The following is a 27,885-nucleotide window of genomic DNA, read 5'->3' on the forward strand; positions in this document are numbered from 1 at the left end:
CAATTCGTCTCCATTAGTAAGGGTAAAAACGTCAAGCGTGAAAAGGCGAGTAACTGCTGTTTAACTAACGTTAACTGGTACGGGTTTATTGGGTGTTTCATATAACGGAATTGTACAAACGGAGTTCGTCTTCCAAAAACAGAGTAATGTCTAATATTTTCTTGTCAATTCGACTTTTCATTGTTGAACTTGTTTGTACAAATCGATGACACAGTAATGAGGGGATCTGAGGGAACGATGAACAATTATTGAAGTGGGTGATAGCGGCGGGTGGTAGGGGCACGGTGGAGGGATTCCTATTATTGAATGCATGCTGCTCCGGTATGTTGCGGCCACTGTACAGCTAGGGTTGTGAAGTTCAGTCGTTATAGTCGATTAATTTCATTGGTAAGTGTGATTCTCGCCTGAAACTAGTAATTTTGAATTTGAGATCTTCATTAATTGTGATTCTAACTATCCTATTGGTTGCAATGATGAAGTTGTTAGTATAATTATCCTATTGGCTTCATTTAATTATGATTTGAAGTGTACATTGGATTGAATTGTTACTTGGATTAGTAATGATGAAATTGCTTACAAACTGAACTGAAATTGAAATTGTACATTGAATTGAAATTGAACAAATTGTGAATGAGAATTGAACTGACAGGTGGAATAAATGGAGGGAGGGAAACATAAGCGAAAAATGTGCAGCAGTCGAAATGATGATGAGGTACAAGTATGATACAAAACCTGAAACATGGAGTAGTCAAGTTCCCCCTATAGTCTGTTTAGCAATTGTGTAATTAATATATTATTCTCGTTAAATTTAGGATGGGATAGGAGCAGGTCATACCTTGAAGAAGCTATCTCCTGAAATATTCAAGGTAATTGAAACAATTTGTATTTGGTAATTGCACCTTAATAGAGTAATGGGGCTTATGTAGAGGTCCTTTGTTGTTGTAGGATGAATCTTTAACTTATGGTGGTGGAGTGAAAAGGAAAGGTGAAGTGTTGCAAAGACATGTGAAGGCAACTTGTAGGGTAAGTCCTTCAGCTGCATTTTTATAGTTGTAGGGGGTGGAGTCATTTTTTAGGAGTAATGGTAAAATTTACATTGATACGTTTTTGTTGTTATTGTTCATTATTCAGCCAGCTAATACTAGTTGTCGCGTAGAGTCGTTTGGTAGAATATGCCAAAAGTTAGACGAGCAACGAAAGGCTTGGGTTTGTGAAATGGGGTTTGATGGTCTGTTAAAAATTGGAGAGATTAACCTTCCACGGCAGTTGGCGTATTGGTTGATGACTCGCATAGATCCCTTCAACAACACTCTTACTAGTAGAGATGGTAGAGTGTTCAGGCTTTCTCAAAATCAGGTGCATTGGGTCCTTGGTATTCCCAATGGGGGACTTCCTGTTCCCACATATCAAACATTGGATAGAGAAAAGTTGGAAAGGGTGAAAAGTATTATGGATAGGTATGGTAAAACCTGGAAAACTAAGTCAAATAGAATTGGTCGTGAGTACATATTTAAGGGTATTCAATTTAATGCTGAATTGATTGCCCTGGTTGAGGGACGATGGGAGGAAGATCAAGCGGAAGAGTTCAAGACTGTATTCTTGTTGTTGGCGCTGGAGATGTTGTTATGTCCCAATCAATCATCTAAACTGGCTGCTGACTTAGTGCCGTCATTAACGTGTGCTGCAAAGGCTGCTGAATATGACTGGTGTAGCCTAGTTTTGAAGAAGCTCATGGATAGTGTTGCAATGTTTGCGCGTCGTTTTTACTCATGTGGCTATGCTAGTGGATGTGCAGGTTGCCTAATATATATTGTGGTATGTGATTTATATGAAGTATGGTTTGTTATGTTTGTTTAACATTGGGTTTGATTTAGGTGGTATGACAACTTTTGTGATACAGGTTATGTATTTGGATCGGCTAGATAGACATGCTGTGCATTGGGGTTATTTCCCCCGGTTGGAGGTTTGGAAAATGGAAGAGATACGTATGGCTGTTGCAGAAGATCGTTTCCCAAACGGTGGTGATTTTGGAAAGCTTGGGGTAAGAAGTTGTATTTGTATTTATTTAAATGTTACAACAAGTGTGATGGATGTATTTTGGTTTGTAGACTTTGGATGTTGCTTATGGTGAATTTCATCCTATTGAAGCAAGGGATACAAATGGGCCCGAGGGGTTTAAAAAGGTAAAGGGGTCTGGGATTATTGTATTTTCAGTATATTATTTCAAGTGTGTAGATGATTGATTCAAGTTTTCTAATTTATGATGTCACAGTTTCAGATCGGTGCAACTACTAGTGTTTGTTATAGGAGTACTGGAACACGAAAAACCACCTCAAAAACCAAGCGTCCTAGGAGAACGAATGTTCAAAATTTGAGTACTCATAGTGATTGTATATATAGGGATGAATGTAAACGGGAAAAAGCAAGCAGTTTGCCTGGTGAAGAGAATATGGCTGTGATGAAAAGTTATGATGTGTCATCGTTCAAGATTGATATGTTGAAGAGGTATTTGAAGTGACATCTATTGCCTTAAATTTATTTTTGTGATTGAAAGTATTTACTCTGGTGAATGTGATTTTGTAGGTGGATATCGGTTGATGGTGTCTACATGCTACAATCATTTACTTCAAGGGTTAGTAAGTGCATGATATCCTGAATGATACTGAGAATAACATGGCTAACATTCTTTATTGTCTTTCATTTATGCAAAAGATTTTGAGGTTGATTCATGCTATGGAATATGGTTCGGGAACGGGTCCATTAGTATTTTCGTCACTGGCGGAGGTATTTTCGTCACCTTAAAACTGTGATAGTGTTACTCCTTGAAATTGTGATTTGATAAACAATAACATCTTAGAAAATGCTACCAAAACCAGGGTGAGGTAGTGCTGTTTTCAGGTGGTATTGGTGCAGAATCTATGTCAAGAGAGTCGGTTGCTGCGTTTTTACGTACTGAATGGTGTTCGTACTTGGCCATTTTATCGGAGGTACCTTTAAAACTATCTTTGAACTATATGAAATTGGTGATTGGTGTGGTAATTTTTGGTACTTTACTGAATCCGTTAAATGATTAGGTTGAAGGTCAGTCATTGATGGCCTCTCCTGCGCTTTGTGTTTTAGTAAAAACTGGCCATTCCAATGACATATATGTGGTGCATTCTACTTCGTGGAACTCAACTTTGAAAGTGATCCAGAAGAAGCGGGTAAGTTTGTATGAAATGTTGTTAGGATATGAGTTTTTTTTTATTAAGTCGTTATGTAATCAAATTTTAATTCGTGGTCAGGTTGACAACGTTGATGATATGTTCTACGAAATGCATAAGGTATTCGGTAATGGATTAGCGTTTGGAGACAATACTAAAAATGTGATCATTAGTAATGATCTCAAGTGCAACCACTGCTCTGGAGCTCATAACAGAGTGTAACCATTTTTTAATTTTTTCAATTACAAAAATCTTTTTTAAGTTGTATAATGGCGTATGATTTGATTTGCATGGGTCAAATGTTGTAACAATGTACAATGCATGAGTCCAAAAATAATGGGCTTGTTATAATAGGCTAGGCCGACATTAATAATGGATAAGAGTCTACACTAGATGGTGTGGGGTTTGTTATAAAAGGCCGACATTAATATAATGGATAACAATCCACAAACAAATGATGTACAAGATATAATTTGGGCTGGGCTAAGACAAATGAAGTACAAGATATAATTTGGGCTGGGCTAAGACAACTTTATACGTTTGCAGTCCACCCAATAAAGAAATTATTATTAGCTCTTTAAACAGCTAATAAAAAAGTCCATTACCCCCCTATGAACATAATGGGCTGTGGGGTTTGTTATAAAAGACCAATAAAAATGATGCATGCATGAGTCCAAAAATAATGGGCTGTTTCTATGAACATAATGACTGATTATGAAATCAAGTAACACATAATTTAGCATTACATCTCATAATAAATAATTAAGCATTACATCTCATAATAAATATATTTCATAGAAACACTTCACATGAAATAACTCATAATGACATATATATTATGCAATCTCATAAGACATACTTGACATAACAACTCATAATTACTTCATAACAACTCATAATTACTTCCAAAATGACCAGAACATAATGACTGACTAAGAAATCAACCCTTAATAACTTTGTAGCATATTACATTTGCTTTTACACTTCATTAATTTTGAGCCCAAGAGTATTCATTAGGAAATGAGCTTATCAGCTTCATTTTCATATGCTTGGAAAAGGCAAGCATTACATAACCCCCCTCATAGTCGTTCCTTGAGATTCCGTGCACAGCAAAAGGGTGCAAATATGCACAAATGAGGCGGGCATATGAATTGAAACTCTTGTTTCAGTTAAGATCATGAAATGCGGCATATGCATCTCCATTAGTGACCTCAGTAATGGAAGGAATGTGTCCCTTCCCATATCACGACAATTCCATACCACGTACCGTAACCCCATTGTGCCCAATTCACTCCAAAAGCCCCCTTCTTCATTCACAGAAACTTGAATTTTCACCTCCATTGTTCTTCCATCTAAAATGTTGGAGGTGTTGGTGGTATTACGCAAATGTATGTTTGACACATACATTGGATGTTGAAGATTGAAGATTTTGAAGTAATTTCTGTAGCTAGGAATGTTTATCAGATGATCACCTAGTGACAAATCACAACATTCGATGGTTGGTGGTATTTCTGAAGGTGGATCAACCACCTCCACCACCTCCCTTGCTAGGACATGTTCGAAACCAGAACCTTCCTTCCCACCTTGGCTACTGATTAGCCACCTTAGAAAATATTTTGCATACCTTGGTAATAAAGCAAGGTCTGATAAGTCCGGCAAGTGTGCAAGACTGACCTTATTAGAGGGAGTGATGATGACTAGGTCTCCTTCTAGCTTAGTATGACCAGCCACTATTTGTGCCGCGCTAGCTGCGTCAAGTAATGAAATCGTAACCTTCTCATCAGAAGAAAGGATCGGGCTTATAATAACCCCAAGCACACCTTTTTGACGCCTTCTAGCCTTCCCATACGATGATTTAGGAGTACAAGGTCGGACCATTTTTAAACCCTTTGTTTTCATAATTTGTGTCATAGGTCTGAGTAGTAATTCTTGCGAAGAGGCTTTTTTGTGAATTGGCTTAATCATAGTGACTGGGATTAACAATTTATTTTTGGCCATGGTTTGATGCAAGCAAAGCTTCTCAATGCAAGTATATTGCACCATTATATATATATAGAACTGGAAGAGATAACCATATTATGGTTTTGGCGGGCTTTGTTAAATATTTGGAACCAATGGCGGGTAAAGGTTACAAAAAATTTTGGAACCAATGGCGGGTAAAGTATACTTTACAAGCACCAATTTACACCAATTTCACACTACAAGTTGTGGTGACATTATGTTTGACCAGAGGAACAACTCAGGAGGATGGAGTAATAAAACAAAACTTGTCTGGTCCTTAGTTAGAGGCGTGCCAAAAGTATAGGATTAGTTTCGGGAAACAAAAGTCTTATCCCAGTACTAATATTGTGTGGCATGCATAGTACTTGATTTTTGTCCATATATATAGTCATAATATTTAATAAGTATATCTATTTTATAGTATGTATATAGTTATAAGAAATTTAATGAGATTATTTGATATATTTTTTGGTGTTTTTTTTTTTTTTTTTTTTTTTTTTTTATTATGGCAATGGATTTTAATAATAGGGTAAATGGAATTTGGTTATTGTAATACGAAGTATTAAGATTGACTTAGCTTTTTTTAAAAAACTGGTGTATTCATAATGATTGTTATTGTTTTTCAAAACCAATACACTTTTTCAGTTTTTAAAAGATTAAATTGAACATTTCCATTTATGAAAGTAGTTGCAAAAAATATAAGGTAAATGGATTCTCCAGGCCATGAAAACCTAACATGTGACAATAGTTTATTCTAGGACAATAGGGAGTGTGTGTTACTAAGTTCATACTAAGTTCATACTTTTTGCATACTAATAAAAAAAAATTTAAATTAAATAAATCAGAGAAAGGAATGATAAACTTTGAGAAATAAGATAAATTATTGTTAAGAAAAACCAATCATATGACATTCAAGATTAAGTAGGTTAATCACATTCATTTTAACGTTTAAATTTTTAATGATGTCATATAATTGTTTTTTTTATTAAAATGATTAAATTATTTTAAAGTCAACTAAATAAATTTAATATGATAACTTTTATTGCAGCCAGCCATTTAAATTATTTTAAAGTCAACTAAATAAATTAATATGATAACTTTTATTGTAGCCATTTAAATTATTTTAAAGTCAATTAAATAATTTAATATGTTTGGTTATAGCTACTGATTGTCATTGAAATTTTTTCACAATATATAGTTTAAAGAAACCATTTTGTCCTTTTTTTATGAAACAATTTGTGAACCACTTATTTTAACAATTGAAAATAACAACCCATATACTTAACCAAAACCGTAATTAAGCATAACATGCATTACAATCTAATAACAAAGACTTCAATTAAGCATAACATGTGCATCACAATCTCATAACAAGAGACCATAATTACGCATAATAACCCCATAAGATGAGTTCACACGTGGGATAAATACCCAAGTAGGAAATACACAACAAGCAACATTGGCAGTAACCAGTCCACAACAAAGCGCGAGACACAAATTTCATTTGCACATAACAACAAGGAAAAGTTCATGTTTAAAATAACAGATTTTACTTCCCACTGATTAGGCACCAGACCTCAACTTCAATACATTAGCACCAGCCCTCATCATGGATAAAAGGGTCATCATCCAGACCAGAATTTGATAGCCAAGCTCCAACGTAATCGTAATCATCATCACTCTCATCCTCTGGGCGACCTTCTCTATCACTCTCTGGGATGCACCAAACCGGAGGATTAATTGCGGGACCCGGCTGATGACATGGTACAGTTACAAAATTACACAGATTGAGTCAGTGGTAATAAATCCAAAATGAATGATTAGTTAGAGTAGTACAAGAAAGTAAATAAAACTGTTCACGTAAGCCCTAATTTGGATTCAAAATGAATGATTAGTTATTTAAATCGTTCACGTAAGCCCTAATTGAACTTTTCGATTGAACTTTTCGATTACTATATGTATAATCAATCATAAATAATATTATTTATTTAATAATATTTATAAACAGAAAGTCGATTTTATAAATAAAAAGTTAATTAAAAATGTCAGGGATAATTACAAGATAATGGGATAATGAACAAATCGATTCTACAAAATGCTTAATTCAAATTAATGGTATAATTAACAACTCGATTTTAGGTAATGTACAGATTAGCATTAAGAAATTATATTAGTTAGTAATTGGACGTGCACACCTGAATAAAGTAGTACTAATCGTCTTATTGAACAACAATTTTACCTATCAATTATAAATTTATCATTACCAAACATACAATAACGCTAAATGCATTTAGACCACAATTGCAATGATTTATAATTATGTGATACATAACAGTTATCATAATAATAATAAAAAAATAATATTAGAGTAATTAGTGTATAAAAGGAAAAAATTAATTTATAATTAGCTAGATTATGGCAATTACCACAATTTCGACGTTCAGCACGTTGCCAGTCAAGCAACACCTCCTCGACCTGAAATTTGGCTCCGCAAGCTTGTTCCAAAGCAGAACAACCCCTCCAACGGTAGAATGACCGGTTGACTCAAATTGATATGCATCAGGCAACTTTAGAATCAACTCCCATACTTGAAGGTGTCGTGGTCGAGCTTCAGTTATTCTGACCAACATCGGTTTGTATTTCTCATACAGTATACGGAAATTCTCAAGGAATGAAGGCCTAAGGACATCCTTCGCATTCCAGTACACCACGAAAGACCCTTCCTTTAACACCGGCTGCTTGGTGTCACCAGGCAAGTCACCACAAACGGTCAAACGATGGTAATGTATACTCCCTCCGTTCCACAATGATGTTCTTGTTTTGACTTTTTGACTTTTTTAAGAAAGAGAGAATCTTCTAAATTTCTCTTAATCTATAAGAATAAATATAGTCATGTGGGATCTAGTTTGATTCGTCTTAGTGAGTAGATTATTAATATCTAACTTTTATAATTTTTGCTAGTGTGAGATTAAAGATATTTGCGGTCAAAGTTGGGTCAAAATTTGCATCGATTTACGAAACAGGAACATCATTATGAAACGGAGGGAGTACCGTTTTTGTTGGTGACTCCAGAGAATACAGTTAGTTGAATTGCCGTCATTGGTGCTGCAATTTTCATAACATGAGTTGCATTGGTTTTAGCCCCAATGAATACATGCTTTTCCCGCAGAGGGAGAGCATAAGTGACCGTCGATTCCGCATCAAAAGTAGGAACAAGGTCAAATATAGGTGCAATATCTTTTGGAACAACCTCATCTTCTTCAAAAGAATGGTTCTTAAACATCCATTCAACAAACATCTGCACTCCACGGTGCTTCATGTACCCTTGGATGTTAGAAAGGAGTGGTAGGTAGGCTGGTTTCTGCTCACCACCCGGTAGCTTCATCATCCTCATGACAGAGGTATCTGCGAACCGATGTATATCATTCATACAAAGCTCGGCCCGGATAACATCATCTTCTATTTTTTTCCCTTCATCAAGGTCTTTCTAGTTTTTGTAGTAAGTAATTTTGTTAAACTCAAGCTCGGGGTTGGTTGTTGGAGTAAGTGGTTGAAAATACATGATTGGTTCGAATGGGTGAAGAGTAATAGATTCACGACGAACACACTGCTTCTTAGATGAAACGAGTTTTGGGTTTCCAGGGTTCTCCATTATTGTTTGAGAATTAGGGAATGGGTTGAGGGAGGTAAGATAATTGAGAAGAGATAGAAGAGAGATTGGGAGTAATGAAAAAGGTTTAGTTATCAATACAAATTCGAATCTAGAAGACTGTCCAACTGTACCTTTTTTTCGTCTTACACGACACATGGCAAAGAGCGTAAAGTAACAGGTGAAAATTAAATTAGTATTACACAGTAGTACAAATTGTAAAACAATGGTATACAATGGTGAAAAATAAAGTGATACTTAGTCATGGAATTCATATTTTGAAAATAATTTGAAGAAATAACCTTTCCTTTTCTTAAAATTTTAATTAATTCAACTGTTACAAACCAAATAAATATATGAATATATAAATATATAAATATGCACTTAGAAAGTTTAAGTGTTAAAAAAACCAAATAAATACAAAACCAAATAAAGATAAGACGGTAATTATAAATTTCAAGTCAACCCTAATAAATATAAAATTGTAATTAAATAATTTCAAGTTTTGCAAACCAAATAAATATAATTATCAACTCAAAGACGTGCTAATCCGGTGAATCTCTTAATAATATCCTATCATTGAACTCCTAGTGGACGTCCAAATCCGGTTAATACATTAATATATTATCCTATACCTATACTCTTGTTGGACGTGCTACTCTGGTTAAACATGTAACGATATCCTCTAATTATACTCCTATTGGACGTGCTAATCCGATAAATCAGTGAATGATATCCTATCATTAAACTCCTAGTGGACGTCCAAATCCGGTTAATACATTAATAATAACTTGTAATTATACTCTCATTGCATTTGCTAACCCTCAAACCGTAAACCCTAAACCCTTTTATAACCCTAAAACCCATAACCCTAAACCCTAAACCCTAAACCCTAACATAACCACAATTGCTAAACCCTACATATTCACCATTCCCTTAACCCTTAAATCTTAACCGTCCATTTTCTCCATTTTTAATAAACCCTGTACACTGTTCAAGGAAAAGTCATGATAAGATATAGTTAGGAAAGGACAAAGCACTGAACTAAAATAAATAACATAGTACATACAAGCATTTATTGTGGTGTCATAGCTTGGTGGAGTTGTGTTTTGTTGTTCCAACACATCTACCCCATGTGGATGTGACCATTCAATGTAATTACTAGAGTACAAGAGCTTAAAGTGTTGTGCTAGACGAATTTGACAGCATTTGACTCCTTTAACCGGTTTAAGAGCATGATTTGGCATTTATATCTTACCAACAAGTAAGTTCAGTTGCTCAGTTACAACAAGTAAGTCAAAATTAGAAAAAACCTAAGCAAAAAATAAAATAAAATAAAACTTCATACGCATTAAGGATTTGATATTAATTTCGACGTACGAGATCCTAATATATATTGCACAAAAAAAACGAATGAGCAAACACCAGGGAGGACTTCAAATGTCATATCAATTAATATTTAATCCAACTAAAAATAATGAATATTCATTTTATTTAAATTAATAACAATCAATTTAAATGTAATGTGAAAGTACGTATAACAATTTATTTTTATTAATTTATTTTTTGGTAAATACGTATAACATGATAATAGTTGGGACGAAATGTAATGTAAACTAAAACTAAGAAGGGCAAATGGTCGTTTGTCCTCTTACTGTATCCAAATTAAAATGATAAACCCGATGTATGTCTGCATGAAGGAAAAGACCTGCTGCAAGAAGATCTTCTGAGCATTGAGGAATCTTCGTTATCGAAACTCGGGTAAAAAGCAATTATGACTAGGGTCAGTAAAATTCATTGGATGACTCACAAAATGGAATGCCAAGCTTGTTATGAAATAACTCTTTCAACCAAAAAACATTTCTAAATAAGTTAAATTTATAGTGTGATAACCGAAATTAATTAGTTTTTAATTCGAGTTTAGACCACATGCATGTGACTTATCTAAATCTAAATAATGTAAAAAAAAATCCAATCCAATGTGTTAATCATATATGAATAACAAAATTAATTCTCAGTGTGTCAAAATTAATTTTTTTTTAACCGGTTATGTTACAAAACAACACAAAAATTAAATTGTAGGTGTCGACCAAAAGAGTATAGAATGTGAGTACATGGCTTCAAAAATTTTTCTAAATAATTGATTTGAAAAATAATTAGAAAAATGATCTCTTTAAAAAGAATTATAATAAATTTCGTTGAAAACAACTTATTCACATTTTTACATTTTTAAGTCAAGTGTATGATTATAACGAGGAAATCCTTCCGTATGATATATTTACCTATTATTCAAACCTTTTCAAACAAAACCTCTTTTTACCTTCTATGCAGTGCTAAGTTTCTTATGAAAAATTTCGAAGATTATGGTTGATATTATGTCAGTACAAGTAAGACAATGCTAATGATGGAAAAGGTAATGCCGTCGGTTTAGTTCACGTTGGTTATGCCTCCAATGAATCTGCATTTCACAACTTTGGATAAACTTCAAGGTGGACAATACATGGTAGGTTAAAAAGCAAAGTCAAAATCCATGACTTATCTTGGTTGGACATCCTTAATCTATGGAGCATGCGTACCCTGCAGTTGCTGCATACATTGGTATGGTAAACACATTGGAGCGGTGCAGTAAAACATCAGCTTCCCTACTGTCTAAAATTGTATAGCCTATACCCATAGCAATTATTATTTGCTGTCTTTCTAAAATCGTATAAGCTCAATCTTTCAAAAAAAAAAAAAAAATCGTATAAGCTCAAGGTTTGCACTACGCTGATGATAATTTAGCATTATTGAACACTAAGTGGATCATTACATATATTTATGCGGAATTAAGAATAAAATTGTCTTCTATCACACATTTTAGTGATTATATTTAGGGAATATTTTTTTTTTTATTAAATAAAAAGGTTGTACAATTGTATAGTATTATCCCAAATAACAAAAAATAAAATTACGAAGTGCTTCAAGAAAGGTCCATAATGAAATACTAAGTATTTTCCTTTCTTAAATAATATTTTTATAACTTTAAATAAATCACTTCATGTATTACTTTGAGGAATATATATATACTTCTTTTAAAAATGAAAGTAGGTATATAACTAAGGTTTACCCTTAATATTAAGAATGTGCATGAACGAGTCACATGTAACGCGTTGTTAAATTTAGTATAATGAGGTCCGTCTTAATTTTCAGTGAAAATTGAATTTGTATTTAAAGTAAACCTTTAATGTATTAAACTCAGTTTTTTTTTTTTTAAATTTTATATTTATAAATTTTTATTAAACCGGTATTGAAAACAAAGGATGATATGTACTATATATTATTTGACCGTTACTGAAAGGTCAAATAATATATAGTAATTACATTGTATTAAACAAGAATTATCAAATAATGTATGGTAATAATATATCAAATAATATATTAAACAAGGATAGACTACTGACGCGTCATAATTTATATGGTAATTACATTGTATTAAACAAGGATTATCAAATCTACTTAGGCAAAATAAGTAGAATAAATATATTTTATGACAAAAAGACATGAACAACCAATGTGAAAAATGAGAATCTTCCACGTCACCAATTTGATTTGCTTTCTCTCAGTATAAATACCCTTACCCCCATTACAACTTGCAACTTAGTTCAAAACCCTAACAGAAACAAAAAATATAAAAAAAAATATCAGAAATATGGCAACAACCAACGGCTGTAATGGTAACGGAGGAGATGATGGATCCAATGGAGGTGGTGGTCGAAGTGGATCGGGTAGCCATCATTCAACCAAACCCAGAAAAGAGAATTCAAGAACCAAGCGTCGTAACGCTCTGATAGCTGAAATTATTGCCAACATGTCCATTCCTCCATTCCGTATTGAACAACCACGAGTACTACCCACTCAAATGGGCTCGGCGGGAGCGGGTTCGAGTCATGTGTCGGGGCCATCTGATGTGTCTGGTGTAGAGCCTGTGAAAGTGACTTGTGTAGAGCCACCGAGAGGTGCACCTTTTCGTGTCGTCGAGTTCCCTAAGGTGGAAAGGAGTGAAGGCCCTAAAGTTGACCCACCGCCTCAAACTGTAGAGCAGGTGCCACCTCGTCAGCTTCCTCCTCAACCAGCTGTCAACGTTGTTGGAGGTGGTGAACAGGTTGAGAAGCCTGATGTCGACATGGACGAGGTTATACCAGCTGAAGATGGGCAGGCTGTGGTGCTGTCAATCATCGTGAGGAGCTACACTCTCGGTGATGTGGGTGTTATGTACAACATAAGGACGGATGAAACCTTCGAAGCCATCTACAAGGACTATGCATCTCGGATTGATGTCAATACTAATCAGATCAAGCTTTACCTTGGCGCTACTTACGTACCAGCAACTGAATATCTAAAGGTTGTGGGTGTTGAAACCGGTACTGTACTTTACGTACAAGGAGAGGTACATAATTTAACCATGATTTTGTGTTACAAGTTGTCTTATTTTAACGTTCTTTGCATGAGTTGATAGTATAAGATAATGGCATGAGTTGATAGTATAAGATAATGGCATGAGTTGACCCTAATAGTCGTGTGTCACAGTTGATTTATGGAATGGAAATGTTTACTTAGACTTTTGCATGTTATATGTGATATGTAAGACAACATTAATATTGATAAATTGATTACGTAGTATACTTGTGAATGTGTTGATGAGATAAAGCAATCCTCTACTTATTAATATTTGTGAATGTGTTGATGAGATAAGGGCGAAAAATTGTGAATGTGTTGATGAGTTATAGCAATTCAAAACCAATAATTAAATGTGTTGATGCGATAAAGCAATCCTCTACTTATTAACGTAGAATACGTTGTATATTTGTGCAAGTATTGAGTATGATAATGTTGTCTAATGTAGTTCAACAATTTAATTTTTAAATCAAGTTTGTTGTATTTAGAAAATAGAAAAGGAAAAACAACAAAATTAAAAGATGATTAAAAAATAAACAATAATCACTGATGTTGTGTGAAATAAATAAGTAATAAACTTTCTACAATCATAGGTAAGTTTGTTGTATATTTCATGTGATAAAAAAGATTTGCCTCATTTGATTTAACTAAATATGCTTATTGTCAACCCTAATAAGATTGGTTTCAACAATGTACCTGATTAGTTTAGGCAAAATTAATTTAAAAACTTAATTTAAAAACTTAAAAATTTTATTATAATGTATCTGACTGTACCGAATTTTTATCATTAATGTACCTGATTAGTTTCAGAATTGGTTGCACTAATGTAACAGATTAGTTTCAATAATAATATTACAGAAAAACAAATTTTGACATCTTCAATCACTGTATAGTTTCAATGAAATTAATAAACCTAATCATGTATTCAAATGGGTGTTGTAGTTTGAGTCATTATGTTCTGGTCATTTTGGAAGTAAAAATGAGTTGTTATGTCAAGTGTGTCTTATGAGATTGCATAATATATATGTCATTATGAGTTATTTCATGTGAAGTGTTTCTATGAAATATATTTATTATGAGATGTAATGCTTAATTATTTATTATGAGGTATAATGCTAAATTATGTGTTACTTATTTTGTGGTGTGGTACATTTTCATTAGTTGTTTAAAGACCTAATTTAATTGACCCAATAATTGACCCTAATAATAATTTCTTTATTGGGTGGACTATTTATTGCAAACGTATAAACTTGTCTTAGCCCAGCCCAAATCATATCTTCTACATTATTAATGTCGACCTATTATAACAACCCCATTATTTTTGGACTCATGCAGTGTACTTTGTCACAACATTTGACCCATGCAAATCAAATCAAACGCCATTATACAACTAAAAAAAGATGTTTGTATTAAAAAATGGTTACACTCTCTTTTGAGCTCTAGAGTAGTGGTTGCACTTGAGATCATTACTAATGATCACATTTTTAGTTTGTAAATTTTTGACATGGGTCACTAAACGTAATGTATGCAGGAAGGAGTGGTGAGCACTTGCACAAGATTCAAGAGATTCTACCTCAAGAACACAGGACACCGCAGGAAGATTAAGCTTCGCGTTCAAGGCAAATTGGACACCTCGTTGTGCCGTCTGTTTCACATTTGGGGAGACAAGGTTAATGTGGATCCAACTGACTTAGTCTTCTACCATGAGGATATCATGTTGTGCACCCTTAACACTATCAGGGAAGCTGAAATCAAGAATGGCGACAAAGTCATTGTGGCTCCGTACGGGAAGCCGTGATTTTGTGCTCTGGGTAGGTCTGGTTTTGAAGGGGTCAGATCAAGAACGACTTCTAATTGCAACACCACTGTTTTTGTTTATGAACTAGTTAAGCATGCATTATTCTCTTCATCTTTAACTGGTGTTGGACAATTAGATGCCACACCTTTCATTGTAATATAATGTGGCTGTCAAAAATTTGAACTCCTTGATGTTGTCTTTTGTGGCTTCTTGTAAGCATGGCTTTGACAAAACAATTTATGGTGTTTATGTTATGTTATGTTTAGTAATGACGTTTATTAATTTAATCATGGCCTCTGTGTGGATTGGTTTAAAGCGTGGATTGGGTTGGGTTGTTATGCAACCTATCCAAATTTCAATTTGGGCCAAAAATATGTGGGTTTTGATCTAAGTAGCATATTAGGCCAAATTTCAATTTGGGCCAAAAATATGTGGGTTTTTATCTAAGTAGCATATTAGGCCAAATTTCAATTTGGGCCAAAAATATGTGGGTTTTGATCTAAGTAGCATATTAGGCCAAATTTCAATTTGGGCCAAAAATATGTGTAAGGAGCATATTAGGCCATCCAACTGACTTAGTCTTCTACCATGAGGATATCATGTTGTGCACCCTTAACACTATCAGGGAAGCTGAAATCAAGAATGGCGACAAAGTCATTGTGGCTCCGTACGGGAAGCCGTGATTTGTGCTCTAGGTAGGTCTGGTTTAAAGTGTACTTTAATATTTGGGTCATACCAAAAAATTTGTAAAAGTTTAACAGGATTTGTATAGTTCACCAAATATGTTTACAGTCCATTACCATAAAACTAGCAAGTTAAGGAGTTTTAGAAGTAACAGGGAATTACCCAATTTCATCATATGTATGATTGACCAATACGCATCGCCGGACATTTTCCTACTAAAACAAATATTGTCCAACTTAAACTCACACACATATTACGAGTACTTGTATGAGAAAAAGGACAGATTTAGATTTTGGATCACACACATGAACAAATGCAAACATTGTAGCTGTTAATGAGGAGAAGAATTGTAGGATAGTCAAATGCATTTGCAAAATGAGAGGATTCAATAAAAGAGTCAAAGGAATATGTGGGGGAAGAAGAACCAATAACTGTTTGCACCTAATTGTACAATGTATGTGTGTTTAACATGGATATAACACACCGTTGTTAACAGACATAACATTCGCCACAAAATATATAAGATCAGGCAGGGTTATATCGGTTTCTAATTCAAATACATGTTTTATATTGAGTACATAGTATGATAAACACCTGCAACATGTCCAGACCAGACTCAGTCAACTCCCAAAAGACGGTGCTGCATATGTCTTCTTCCACCATCCACACTCTTCTTAAAAGGTTTCAGAAGGAGCAGAGCCCCAGTCCACCCCATTACGCTGTACAAAGTCATCAACGTAACCATCATCTACAACATAGTCATAATAATTCTCGATTGTGTTTTGGATCTGAACGCCGCCCTGTGCTCTTTTTCTCTTAGCCTGTCAAGAGGTTTACATCATATAAGGGCAGAGAAAATAAGAATACAACGAATAAACATGAACACTTACAGGTAATTTTGCAGCTGGCTGTTGTAGATGTACACCCTTTTTCGCATTACTCTTTTTATAGCCCATCTCCGCAAGGGATTTTTGCCTAGACCCCTTCGGTCGTCCCCGCGGTTTCTTCCGACAAACAGGATCCTTCACTGTACCAGATGCAGGGTTCTGTTCTCCAACAGGCTTGGATACTGACGTAGGGGTTTGGCATGATTGAGGGTTGTTTGAACTTATTTCAGATGGGGGCAGCAGGGTTCTTGGCAGAATGGGTAGATCAGGCTGGTTTTCCAAGAACTTATCTCTGCTTTTTTTACATCCACAGAAAGTGATTGGAGAGATTGTAAAACAAGATCTATTGTGTCCTTGTCATCAACAGCAGCTGCAACTTCACATATGGGCTCAAATTCCACCATCAATTTCCTAAAAATCTGAACTGAATATTCTTCACTAGGATCGTGGTAGGCCACCTTAACCCGGGTATGCTTCCGAGGGACATCTTTGCGCCACCTATGAAGTACATACTTAGAAGGAATGTCAAACACCAAATTTTGATCATAAACTCGAATGATATGTCTGCAGAAAATACCAAAGGTTTCGAACTTCCAGCAATCACAAGAAACATCCTTTGTGGCTGTGTTGAATAGGACACAATAGAATCGTCTCCTATCAGTTATCTCCTCTTCGCTCTTTCCTTCTGGGATGATCCACACCCGATCTTCAAGTAGGTATTGAATCCAGTTCCCTTCCAAGACACGCTCTTCTCTCCTAGAGCAATGCATAAGTCTACAACACTCTATTTGAATCTCTTGGAATTTGGTGTTAGTGTATATGTCCCTGAAGAATTTTTCTACATAAAAACCACTCACAAGCTGCCTCAAATATTTTCCACACTGAGCATCGACTTCATTTTCAGCTTTAACATGCCTCCCCATTGCCCTTTTGTACTTCTCCGGGAATTCATAAAGCTTTGTCTTCCTATTCACAAACCCGTCAAAGAAATTATTTATGCTTTCAACCCTTTGTGTTGTCTTCATCCCGGCCCAAAAGTGCTCTTTCATAAAGGCTAGGACCCACATGTGCCTCTCCTCAAATAAATCAGCTAACCACTCGTTCTCCTCTAGCCCGAACTGTTGGATTAACTCAGACCATCAACGCTCAAACTCAGCAACTGTGAAGCTCTCGTATACAAGAGCCTTAAGAGGACTCTTAAAATCATGGTAACTGAAACATTAACACAACTAATACTTGACATACTCATTGACAGCTGAGAAATTAAATCATGTAACCAAACAAAAATCAAACCAGACTGCATTAATTATCTCTAATTATCTCCTATGACATAATAATACGCGATATACATGATTTCTATTAGATGCAAATCATGAGAATAACTAAAGTGCAAATCATTCACCTGTCATGGTTACTGAGTACAGTTATAGCATCATATAACTAAAACATTTACATAACTAATTAACTACTTGGCATACTCATTGAAAGCTGGTGAAGATTAGTTAATCATGTAACCAAACAAACATCAAACCAAACTGATGCAATTCATAAAGTACAAGTTTAATACTTGACATAATAATAACAAATACATGATTTCTATTAGATGCACTTTATAACAGAATCTATAGGGCAAAACATTCCAACTGTTCAGGTTAGTGGATTCAATTATTTTCAATTATTACATCACATACAGAACAAGTTTAATATTCCAACTGTTCAGGTTAGTGGATTCAATTATTTTCAATTATTACATCACATACAGAACAAGTTTAATATTCCATCTGTTCAGGTTAGTGGATTCAATTATTTTCAATTATTACATCACATACAGAACAAGTTTAATATTGCAAAAGTTATCACTTATAAATAATATACCAAGTTCTCACTTTATATACACAGCAAATCCAATAATAACTTGCATATGGCATAAGTTATAACAGCATAGACAGAGCATAGATTACTAATATACCCAGTAATCACTTACATATGGCATAACTTATAACAAGTACACTACATAATGTTATATTTGTACCCAGTTATCCAATACATATACTCAGCAACCCCATTTATGACTTATATAGTGCTTAAGTTAAAACAACAATTACACTACATAAATTACATAATTTAGCAGCTTAATCAAGACAACTTACTGTTCACATTTTCCAAGCTTATCTGGGATCTTCTTCATTATGTGCCAAATGCACCACCGATGTCGAGCATTAGGCATCACTTGTGCTAAAGGCTTGCGCATTGCTGCAGCTTGGTCGGTCAAAATTGCCCCGGGTTGCTTATTCCCCATACAAGAAAGCCATTGCTTAAATACCCAACCAAATGTGTCGCAATCCTCATGTGACACAAGAGCGCAGCCCAACAATATGGATTGCCCGTGGTGGTTGACCCCTACAAAGTTGGCAAAAGGTAGGTGGTACTCATTAGTTAGATAAGTGGCATCAAAACATACCACATCCCCAAATTCTTTGTATGCCACCCTACTACGAGCATCAACCCACATTACGTCCTTCAATCGCCCCTCGTCATCTAACCGGTGAGCATGATAAAAATTCTGATTATCCTCTTGCATACGGTCAAAGTATGCCATCATTGCAACCGCATCTCCTCCTTCCATTTTCAACCGCTTCTCCTTACTCACTTCATGCTCAAGGTCCTTAACATTAGGAAGGTTATCAACCCCGGTCTCCGTAGCCATACACCCATGAATTTGCCTTATAGGGACACCTTCTTCATAGTAGTTCAAAAGTTTCTTCTTCACATTCGACGTGTAGTTCTTCATTCGATATTCCTTCACCAACTTAGCATCACTAGGTTTAGGATTATGGTTATCATGATCATTTTTCAATTTCCTTATAACCCACAACCCATCATTGTCAACCCCGACATATAACATGGCACCACACTCACATTTCTTGGAGGTCCTTTTCGACCGCTGCATGATATCTTCCCCTATTTCACCATTAACCACCCCTCCCGTGCCACATAATTCCATTGCCTTTGCCCTTTTCTTGGCCTCCCTCCTTGCCCTCATATCAGGTGGACCCCAACACTCACACTTCCATGTAGCCCCTCTACGCTCCTCCTTATCCTTCTTTGAAAATGATGATGAAACTCGTGTAACCCCAAAACCTTTCTGCTCAGCATACTCTTTGTAGTAGCTTTCTACATCTTCAAAGGATTTGAAAACCATCTCCCATCTAGGTGATTCAACATAACTGTACATGCTAACCTGGTTTGTTGAGACAATGGTCTCCACAGTTTCAATGGTTTTAATTGGAGACAAAGCAGCTAGTCTGTCGGCAGAGTTAGGAACCTTCAATGACATGCAGTTCAGAGAGGGGGCATCATCAGCCAAACCACCAGAAGTTATCACTGGCCCACCATCATCAGTATATGATAATCCATCAGGATCACCCATTTCACCAGATTCAAATTCACAATCCATTTGCAGCTTCACAACTTCTGCCACAGACATCAGGAACTTCAGAATACAGCCATCAAAAATAAAATCAACAAAGCCACTATTTGGTTTTCTTTTTCATTTTTAATTTTTTAACAGGCTGTTGGGTTTTGAGGCCACTGTAATAGCATAGCAAAGAGCAGGAAGGATTGTTCCATATCTAAAGAGCAACAACAACAGTAAGGATTGTAAAACATTTAGATATTCAGCAGAAAATCCCTTACATTAAACCTCACTTTTACTACATATCAACAACAACATCAAGAAATACATAAATCCCCCCCAACAACACCATACATTCACGCCCACATTCAAATTAGCTATTATACTACTTTGCTTTACTCATACCAAAGCCACATTCCAACATTTAGACCATAAGCAGAATTCACTTAAATCAGTACTCTTTTTCACATCAACAACTACAACAACAGGAAGAATTGTTCCATATCAAAACTTCTAAAAACCAATAACAACAATTCACCCGAAACATTGAGGCGAAATTCATAATAACTAGTACATTACTTTACTTTTCTCTACTCAAATTCCACAGTCGCGTAATTCAGAATACAGTCAACAAATCAACAAAGTTTTACACACTAACATAATTGTGATAAAGGAAGAACACGCAAATCTTCACCGACCAATTGCAATAATCGACCTCAACAATTGCAAAATTCAAACCAATTTGCGAAAACTAGGGTTTACAACATATAATTTACCTTACGCTTTCTCTTGAAAACACCAGAATCCCACACTTCGAGCTGGGTTGAGGACTCCAATCATCAAATTCGTAAATCAGTCTCTCAGTGATAAAAATAGAGAACAGATGAAAGAGGGAGAGATGGTCTTCTCCAGCTTTAGACTTCTGATTCCTCAATGACAGGATCTTGTGATTCCTAAGTTTCAGACAAAACGGGGGGCTAAAATTCAGCGTTAACGTTCGACTAACGTCCCAGTTAATCTGCCATGTCACCAACAAACCCAATAAACAATAAAATATTGCAAGATACCTCAATAATAACGAAAATGCCATCATATTAACGTTATACGTCAATATGTCTTATTAACTGGGGGAAGCTCGATATTTTTGTGAATAATGATCTTACATCAGCTAAGCCTATTTATAATGATAGAATAAAACTAGAAGCTTCCAAATTCTGTTACAACAGAATTGGATTGTTATAACAAACTTGAGCTGACGTGGCATGAATGCCATATCAGCTATTACCAACAGCCCCCCTCAAGGTGGGATCTGGATACAGTCCCATCTTGGAAAATAGAAGCTGAAACTGAGCTGAAGAAATAGGCTTAGTAAATACATCTGCAAGCTAATACTGAGTGGGAAGATAAGCCAGTTGAATGAGCCCTTCCATAACCTTATCTCTAGTGAAATGGCAATCTATCTCTATATGTTTGGTTCTCTCGTGAAACACAGGGTTCCTTGCAATGTGTAGAGCAGATTGATTGTCACAATGAAGAGTGACATGCTTCAAATTTTTAACTCCCAAATCTTCCAGCAAATTCACTAACCATGTAACTTCAGAAGATGCTGAGGCCATAGCCCTGTATTATGACTCAGATGAAGACTTTGATGTTGTACCTTGTTTCTTAGACTTCCATGAGATAGGAGAACCACCCAGCAACATTATATATCCTGTGATAGATCTCCTGGAATCTGAACATGAAGCCCAATCTGCATCAAAGAAATCCTGCAAGGTCAGAGAGTCTGAAGCTCTAAGCATGATGCCCTGCCCAACTGTGTATGCAAGGTATCTCAGTGTATGATGCAAAGCTTGCAAGTGAGGCAATCTTGGAGTCTATAGAAACTGACTAAGTGTCTGAACAGAATAAGACAAGTCTGGTCTGGTATGTGTAAGGAAGTTCAACTTCCCAACCAATGACCTGTAGTGTTCAGCATTCTTATATATATCTCCTTCATCTGATGGGAGCTTAATGTTCTGAGGTAGAGGAGTCACAATTTTCTTGCTAAGATCAAAACCACAATCTTGTAATAATTCCCTTGTAAACTTCTTTTGACTGAGAATTATTCCCTCAGAAGTGTACCCTACTTCAATCCCCAAGAAATAATTCAATCTCCCCAAATCCTTGATGCTGAATTCATGATGCAGATAAGCCTTCAACTCTTCTATTTTCTGAGTATTATTGCCTGTAAGTATAATATCATCTACATACACAGCTGCAACACAGATTAAACCATTTTCCTTGCATATGAACAGGCTGTAGTCATGTTGACACTTGATAAAACCTTGAGTTCCCAAAACAGAAACCAGTTTTTCATGCCATTGTCTAGATGCCTGTTTTAGGCCATAAATAGACTTGATAAGTCTGCACACTTTGTTCCCTGTATTATCCACACCTTTAGGAATTCTCATATAAACTTCCTCCTTCAAATCTCCATGCAAGAATTCATTATTTACATCCAATTGGAACAAAGACCAATTGTTACTAGCAGCTAGAGCAATCAAACATCTAACTGTGCTCATCTTCACAACTGGACTGAAAGTTTCTTCATAATCAATCCCATATTTCTAATTGAAACCTTTTGCAAACAACCTTGCCTTGCATCTCTCTAAGGTACCATCAGCTTTTAACTTGACCTTGAACACCCATTTACACCCAATTGCCTTTTTTCCTTTGGGTAAATCAACCAAAATCCAAGTATTGTTCTGTTCCAAGGCTTTTATCTCTTTTTGCATAGCTTCAACCCATTGAGGACTGAGAGAAGCTTCTGCAAAATTGAGTGGCTCTTTGATGTCACAAGTTTGTGACAGGAAAGCTTTATAAGGTGAAGGAAAAGAATCATAAGAAACCAAACCACACCAATGAGCAGAATAAGGGTGTTCTGGTTTATTTGCAGCAAAGTAACACTCATAAGCATATAAATATGAAGGTGTTTTATGAGGTCTAGAAGATGTCCTGACATTATCAGGAACATGAACATTAGTATTTTCCAAAATTCCAGGAATCTCAGGAATAGACTGAGAATCTGGAGAAGAATTGTAAGGAATAGATGGAGAAGAAGACTGAGAAGAAGAAGAAATAGAAGAAGAAGAATGAGAAGAAGTGATAGGAGTATGAGAAGGGAAAACAGAAGCTAGAGAAGAAAAATCAAAATCATCAAACTGTTGTGTTTGAGTAGAGGTGATAGCAGGTAAATAAATTGCATCAGAATAGTTAGAGGTGGGCAAAGTATGTTTTCTGTAAAGATGAAAGGGAAAATGCTTCTCATGAAATGAAACATCCCTAGAAACTTGAATCTTATAAGTGTCTAACTCCATGACTTTGTATCCCTTTTTAGAACTGGAATACCCAATGAAAACACATGGTTTAGCTCTATTATCCAACTTATGTCTCCCAACTTTACTAGTTGACACATAGCAAAGACACCCAAAAGTCCTTAAGTGAGAAACATCAGGAACTTTAAGATGCAATCTGAAATAGGGTGTATCAGAATTTATTGCTTTAAGGGGCATTCTATTGATCAAATAAGCTGCACTTAACACACAATCACCCCAAAATCTCTCTGGTATTTTTGACTGTATGTACAATGCCCTTGCAGTCTCCAAGAGGTGTTTATGTTTCCTCTCAACAACCCCATTTCGCTGGGGTGTATCACTACAACTAGTCTGAATCAAAACTCCAAGACTTGTATATAACTTTTTCATTTCACCCTCACATAATTCCCTGTCATTATCTGACCTGACACATTTAACCATAACTCCAAACTGTGTCAAAACCATTTTCAGAAAGTCTTTCATAATCTGAACAGAATCATTTTTATTTCTCAACAAATGAATCCAAGTAAATCTTGAATAATCATCCACAATAGTCAGAAATTGATTACAACCAGATGATGTTTTTACAGCATGTGGACCCCATACATCAATATGGATAAACTCAAAGGCTGCAGAAGTTTTTATTGAACTTATAGGAAAACTAGACCTAGTCTGTTTAGCAAGAGGACAGACTTGACAAAAGGTGTTCTGCATACAAGCAGTAACATCACATTCAGGTCTAATTAGCTTTATTTGACTAAAGGGCAAATGCCCTAACCTAAGATGCCAAAGCTTTGCATCCTCAACAGCTGAAAAACAAGCAGATCTTGAGCTGACATTCTGAGAAAGACTTGACTATATCACCTTCTTATCACCCACATTGTACAAACCAGATCTCACACTACCAAGAGGAATCAAATTCCCTTTCTGACATGAAAGAAAACACTTATCAGAAGTGAAATGTAACTCATAGTTCATGTCTCTACAGAGTTTATGAACTGATATCAAGTTATACTTGAAATCAGGAACATGTAACACATTCTGCAGTGTAATAGAGTCATTCAATACTATAGAACTAATATGTTTTATAGCAATTTTTCTACCATCAGGAATTGTGATGAAACTGTTATCATTTTCTACTAGTTTATATGTAGAAAATTGAGTCAAACCGTAGCAAAAATGATCAGAAGCACCACCGTCAAGCAACCATTTCAGATTAGTCTGAGAAAGTAAACAAAGATTACCTGCCATCATGGCTAGGTTTCCCTGCTGTGCTGAGCTTGTTTCTGCACACTGAGCATCTTCATGCTGTTTTGACAAAATAGACATAAACTGTTGATACTGTGAAGGCTGAAGAGAACCACCAGTAGCAATCGACTCAGCATGATTAGCTATTGAAGAGCTTTCTCCAAAAGACATAGCAGCAATCTTGTTGTCTTTGAAGCCTTTAAAACCAGGAGGAAAGCCATGTAGTTTAAAACACCTATCAATACTGTGACCAGGTATTTGACAGTGAGTACAGAAGTAATTTGCACCTCCCTTAGATTGTCTTTTATACCCTGCACCAGAATAACTTGAAAAAGAACTAGGAGCTTTGTATGAATCAGACCTAGACAGGTTGTTTTGATTCTGAAAATTACCACCAAATTTCTGAAAACTGCTACCAATTTTCTTAGCAGCTAAAGCCAATGAATCAGAATTATTAGCCATATTAGACAACTCCTTGTGCCTCTCCTCCTGAGCAAACAACCTAAAGGCCTCAGTAACCTTAGGCAAAGTCTGCATCATTAATAAGTTTCCTCGGATAGTTGCATACTTATCATTCAACTTCATCATAAATTGCTGAACCATTTTCTCTTGTTGCCTCTGATAGATTTTCTTAGTCAAATTACAAGTGCAGTTGTTACAAGTACAATATGGAAGTTGATGAGCTTCCTCAATGGCATCCCAAATTGTCTTAATCTCAGTAAAAAATTCAGTCACAGATTTATCTCCTTGATTCATATCAATTAACTGTTGTTCAAGAGAATATACTTGTGCCATAGAAGCATAACCAAACCTTTCTTCTAAATCATTCCAAATTTCAGAAGCAGTTCTCAAAAACATGACAGATTTAGCTATCATCTCATCCAAATTAAACAGAAGTAAGGCACATACCAGATCATTGCACCTTCCCCAGGCATGATATTCAACAGTGCCAACAACATGCATTGGAATGCTTCCATTCACAAATCCGATCTTATTCTTCGCTGAAAGAGTCAACATCATTGATCGTTTCCAGCTAGTATAACCAACACCATTGAACTTGAACGAAACTAGTTGAGCTGTGTTAGCATCAGATGGATGTATGTAATAAGCCCTTGAAGGATCTTGATTAGGAAGAGTTCCAAAATTCCTCTGAGGATCAGAATTTCCAGTCGCCATTGTTGAATCTCCAAAGAAACTAGGTCAGAAATAATGCGCAATAACCAGCTAGAACAGTAACCAATCGAACAGTATCCAGTAATCAGATCAAAATCAATTAAAAACCACAAAAATTATGGTCAGAAAATTGAAGCAGAGATCAAGAGAATCGGAGCAATCGATCGTCAAAAGAAACGCACAACAATCGAATGAAAAATCCAGAAATCAATCAAGAAATCCAGAGATCAAACAAATGATTTCAGAATAAAAAAAATAGAAATCAGGAAGAAATGCGGAAAAATCAGAGAAAACGAGCCAAGATCAAAAGATCCTGCTCTGATACCATGATAAAATTCTAAGCAAAGAAAACAAAATCTGGAAAATATTGAGAGAAAATGAAGAACAGTCTAAGGTTAAGCAGAGAGATTTTATTGAAGATATTTTTGTGAATAATGATCTTACATCAGCTAAGCCTATTTATAATGATAGAATAAAACTAGAAGCTTCCAAATTCTGTTACAACAGAATTGGATTGTTATAACAAACTTGAGCTGACGTGGCATGAATGCTAGATCAGCTATTACCAACAGTTCCTCCTTCCTTTCCAACAAAAAAAAGGGGGGATTTCAAAGCAAAATTTCTTTAACAATGGAAGAATTTTACAGAAAGAAGAGTGAGAATTGCAGCAGAAGATCTTGGGAATCAACAATGGAGGTCAAGATTGATTGTAGATGAAGGTGGTGGTTGGTTTCAGGAAAAGCGAACGAGAAATAAGGGTTTAAGATAAATTCGATCAATTTTGAACAAAAAGGGTACACAGGAGAGTGAAAGAGAGGAGAAGAGAAGGAATTGAACAAGGGAAAGATGATTATGGAGTGTTGTTCTTCAACGCCATTTTTGCATTTCAATTGGTAAGTTAACGCCGCTAGTCTGAAGTTAACACCCATATTCCACTATGCCGACTTTACCCTTAGTAAAGCTGGCGAAATGACGTGCATACCCTTTTATGAACACAGGTCTTTCATATGTAGCACTGTCAAAAAGGTTTGACAGTTCGGGTTCGGTTCGGTTTGAAATCGGTTCGGTATTAAATCGGGTCGGTTTGAAATCAGTTTAAATGTTTTGCGGGTCGGTTTTAGTTCGGTTTAAATAGTTATCGGTTCGATTCGGTTTCAGTTTATTCTTGAACGGTTTGAATTCGGTTCGGGTTGTAACCAGTTTGGGTAGTAAGCGGTTCGGTGCAGACGGGTTGCGGTTTGTTAACGGTTCGGTGTAAACGGTTTTTATCCCGGTTCAAACAGTTTTGGGTTGGGAACGGTTTCGGGTTAGAAACAGTTCGGTTCTTTTTTGGTTCAGTTTATAACTGGTTCGGTTCTTTTGCGGTTCATTTTATAACTAGTAACTTCTTTTTTGGTTCACTTTATAACTAGTTCGGTTCTTTAATGCTCGATCGGTAGTAAACATGTGTGCATAATTAAATTTCATTTAAAACACTTTTTTACTTGATTTTAATATTCTCTTTATAGTAAGCAGTTTGTAGTCGATTCGTTTATAAGCAATCCGGTTCATAAACGATTCGGTTTGCAAGCGGTTCGGTTTATAAAAGGTTTGTTTTATATACCGTTCAGTGTAAACGGGTTGCGGGTTGTTAACGGTTTGGTGTAAACGGTTTTTATTCCGGTTTAAACGGTTTCGGGTTGAAAGCGATTTTGGGTTAGAAACAGTTCAGTTCTTTTTCGGTTCGGTTTGATTTCAGTTCGGTTTAGAACTGGTTCGGTTCATTAACAGGTTCGGTTCTTATACGGTTTAACATTATTCGGATCGGTTCGGTTTCGGGTTCATTCACATACGGTTTGGGTCGGTTTTCGGTTTCAAAAAAACGGTTTTTAATCGGTTCGGTTCTCATTTGGGTCGATTCGTTTTGGGAAGTTAAACGATTTCGGTTTGAAATTTGACAGCACTATTCATATGGCATATGAACAAGGATTTTCTCAAAAAAAAAGGGGGGAATTTCAAAGCAAAATTTCTTTTTGAGAAGGTGCATGTGAATTTTTTTTG

At 35.6% G+C, this 27,885-nt stretch overlaps 3 protein-coding genes across 7 annotated transcripts; 1 reads left to right on the forward strand and 2 right to left on the reverse strand.

Moving 5' to 3' along the window:
* Positions 1–166: 166 nt before the first annotated feature.
* On the forward strand, positions 167–3,633 carry LOC145559533 (uncharacterized). Of its 3 annotated transcripts, none has more exons than XM_081620950.1 (13): positions 167–387; positions 650–718; positions 813–866; positions 946–1,023; positions 1,132–1,815; positions 1,901–2,041; positions 2,109–2,183; positions 2,279–2,505; positions 2,584–2,632; positions 2,713–2,784; positions 2,877–2,987; positions 3,075–3,203; positions 3,285–3,633. In XM_081620950.1, exons 2-13 carry the CDS (start codon positions 659–661, stop codon positions 3,423–3,425), a joined length of 1,821 nt encoding a protein of 606 aa, XP_081477076.1. In that variant the 5' UTR covers positions 167–387; positions 650–658; the 3' UTR covers positions 3,426–3,633. The 3 variants fall into 3 exon arrangements, with proteins under 3 accessions (XP_081477076.1, XP_081477074.1, XP_081477075.1); XM_081620948.1 differs by having other exon boundaries at positions 168–387; positions 2,273–2,505; XM_081620949.1 differs by having other exon boundaries at positions 168–387; positions 650–712; positions 2,273–2,505.
* A 12,503-nt stretch (positions 3,634–16,136) lies between these two features.
* On the reverse strand, positions 16,137–21,065 carry LOC145559534 (protein FAR1-RELATED SEQUENCE 8-like). Of its 3 annotated transcripts, none has more exons than XM_081620953.1 (4): positions 20,848–21,065; positions 18,807–20,127; positions 16,660–17,868; positions 16,137–16,590 (listed from the first exon to the last, which is right to left on the reverse strand). In XM_081620953.1, the coding sequence occupies exons 2-3, from the start codon at positions 20,111–20,113 to the stop codon at positions 17,796–17,798; spliced, it is 1,380 nt and encodes a 459-aa protein (XP_081477079.1). In that variant the 5' UTR covers positions 20,114–20,127; positions 20,848–21,065; the 3' UTR covers positions 16,137–16,590; positions 16,660–17,795. The 3 variants fall into 3 exon arrangements, with proteins under 3 accessions (XP_081477079.1, XP_081477080.1, XP_081477077.1); XM_081620954.1 differs by having other exon boundaries at positions 16,660–17,774; positions 18,807–20,130; positions 20,848–21,064; XM_081620951.1 differs by having other exon boundaries at positions 18,807–20,130; positions 20,848–21,063.
* Positions 16,444–17,723, reverse strand: LOC145557424 (protein FAR1-RELATED SEQUENCE 6-like). The gene is made up of 3 exons (XM_081618605.1): positions 16,943–17,723; positions 16,660–16,838; positions 16,444–16,590 (listed from the first exon to the last, which is right to left on the reverse strand). Exons 1-3 carry the CDS (start codon positions 17,721–17,723, stop codon positions 16,444–16,446), a joined length of 1,107 nt encoding a protein of 368 aa, XP_081474731.1.
* Positions 21,066–27,885: the final 6,820 nt, after the last annotated feature.

This window comes from Chenopodium album, chromosome 9 (genome assembly GCF_948465745.1).
Source record: "Chenopodium album chromosome 9, dcCheAlbu1.1, whole genome shotgun sequence".
Lineage (NCBI taxonomy): Eukaryota > Viridiplantae > Streptophyta > Magnoliopsida > Caryophyllales > Amaranthaceae > Chenopodium > Chenopodium album.

Excerpts from the sequence above, each read along its gene's own strand:
- LOC145559533 (XM_081620948.1), top strand. The coding sequence starts at position 659 with ATGGAGGGAGGGAAACATAAGCGAAAAATGTGCAGCAGTCGAAATGAT. Across the intron at positions 2,633-2,712 it reads TACAATCATTTACTTCAAGG|ATTTTGAGGTTGATTCATGC; the intron begins GTTAGTAAGTGC and ends TTTATGCAAAAG. Across the intron at positions 2,785-2,876 it reads TATTTTCGTCACTGGCGGAG|GGTGAGGTAGTGCTGTTTTC; the intron begins GTATTTTCGTCA and ends TACCAAAACCAG.
- LOC145557424 (XM_081618605.1), bottom strand. The coding sequence starts at position 17,723 with ATGTGGGTCCTAGCCTTTATGAAAGAGCACTTTTGGGCCGGGATGAAG. Across the intron at positions 16,839-16,942 it reads TGTAAAAAAAGCAGAGATAA|TATCCAAGCCTGTTGGAGAA; the intron begins GTTCTTGGAAAA and ends CCCCTACGTCAG. Across the intron at positions 16,591-16,659 it reads AGCCAGCTGCAAAATTACCT|GCTAAGAGAAAAAGAGCACA; the intron begins GTAAGTGTTCAT and ends ACCTCTTGACAG.
- LOC145559534 (XM_081620953.1), bottom strand. The coding sequence starts at position 20,113 with ATGGATTGTGAATTTGAATCTGGTGAAATGGGTGATCCTGATGGATTA. Across the intron at positions 17,869-18,806 it reads AAGCTTGGAAAATGTGAACA|TTACCATGATTTTAAGAGTC; the intron begins GTAAGTTGTCTT and ends TTAATGTTTCAG.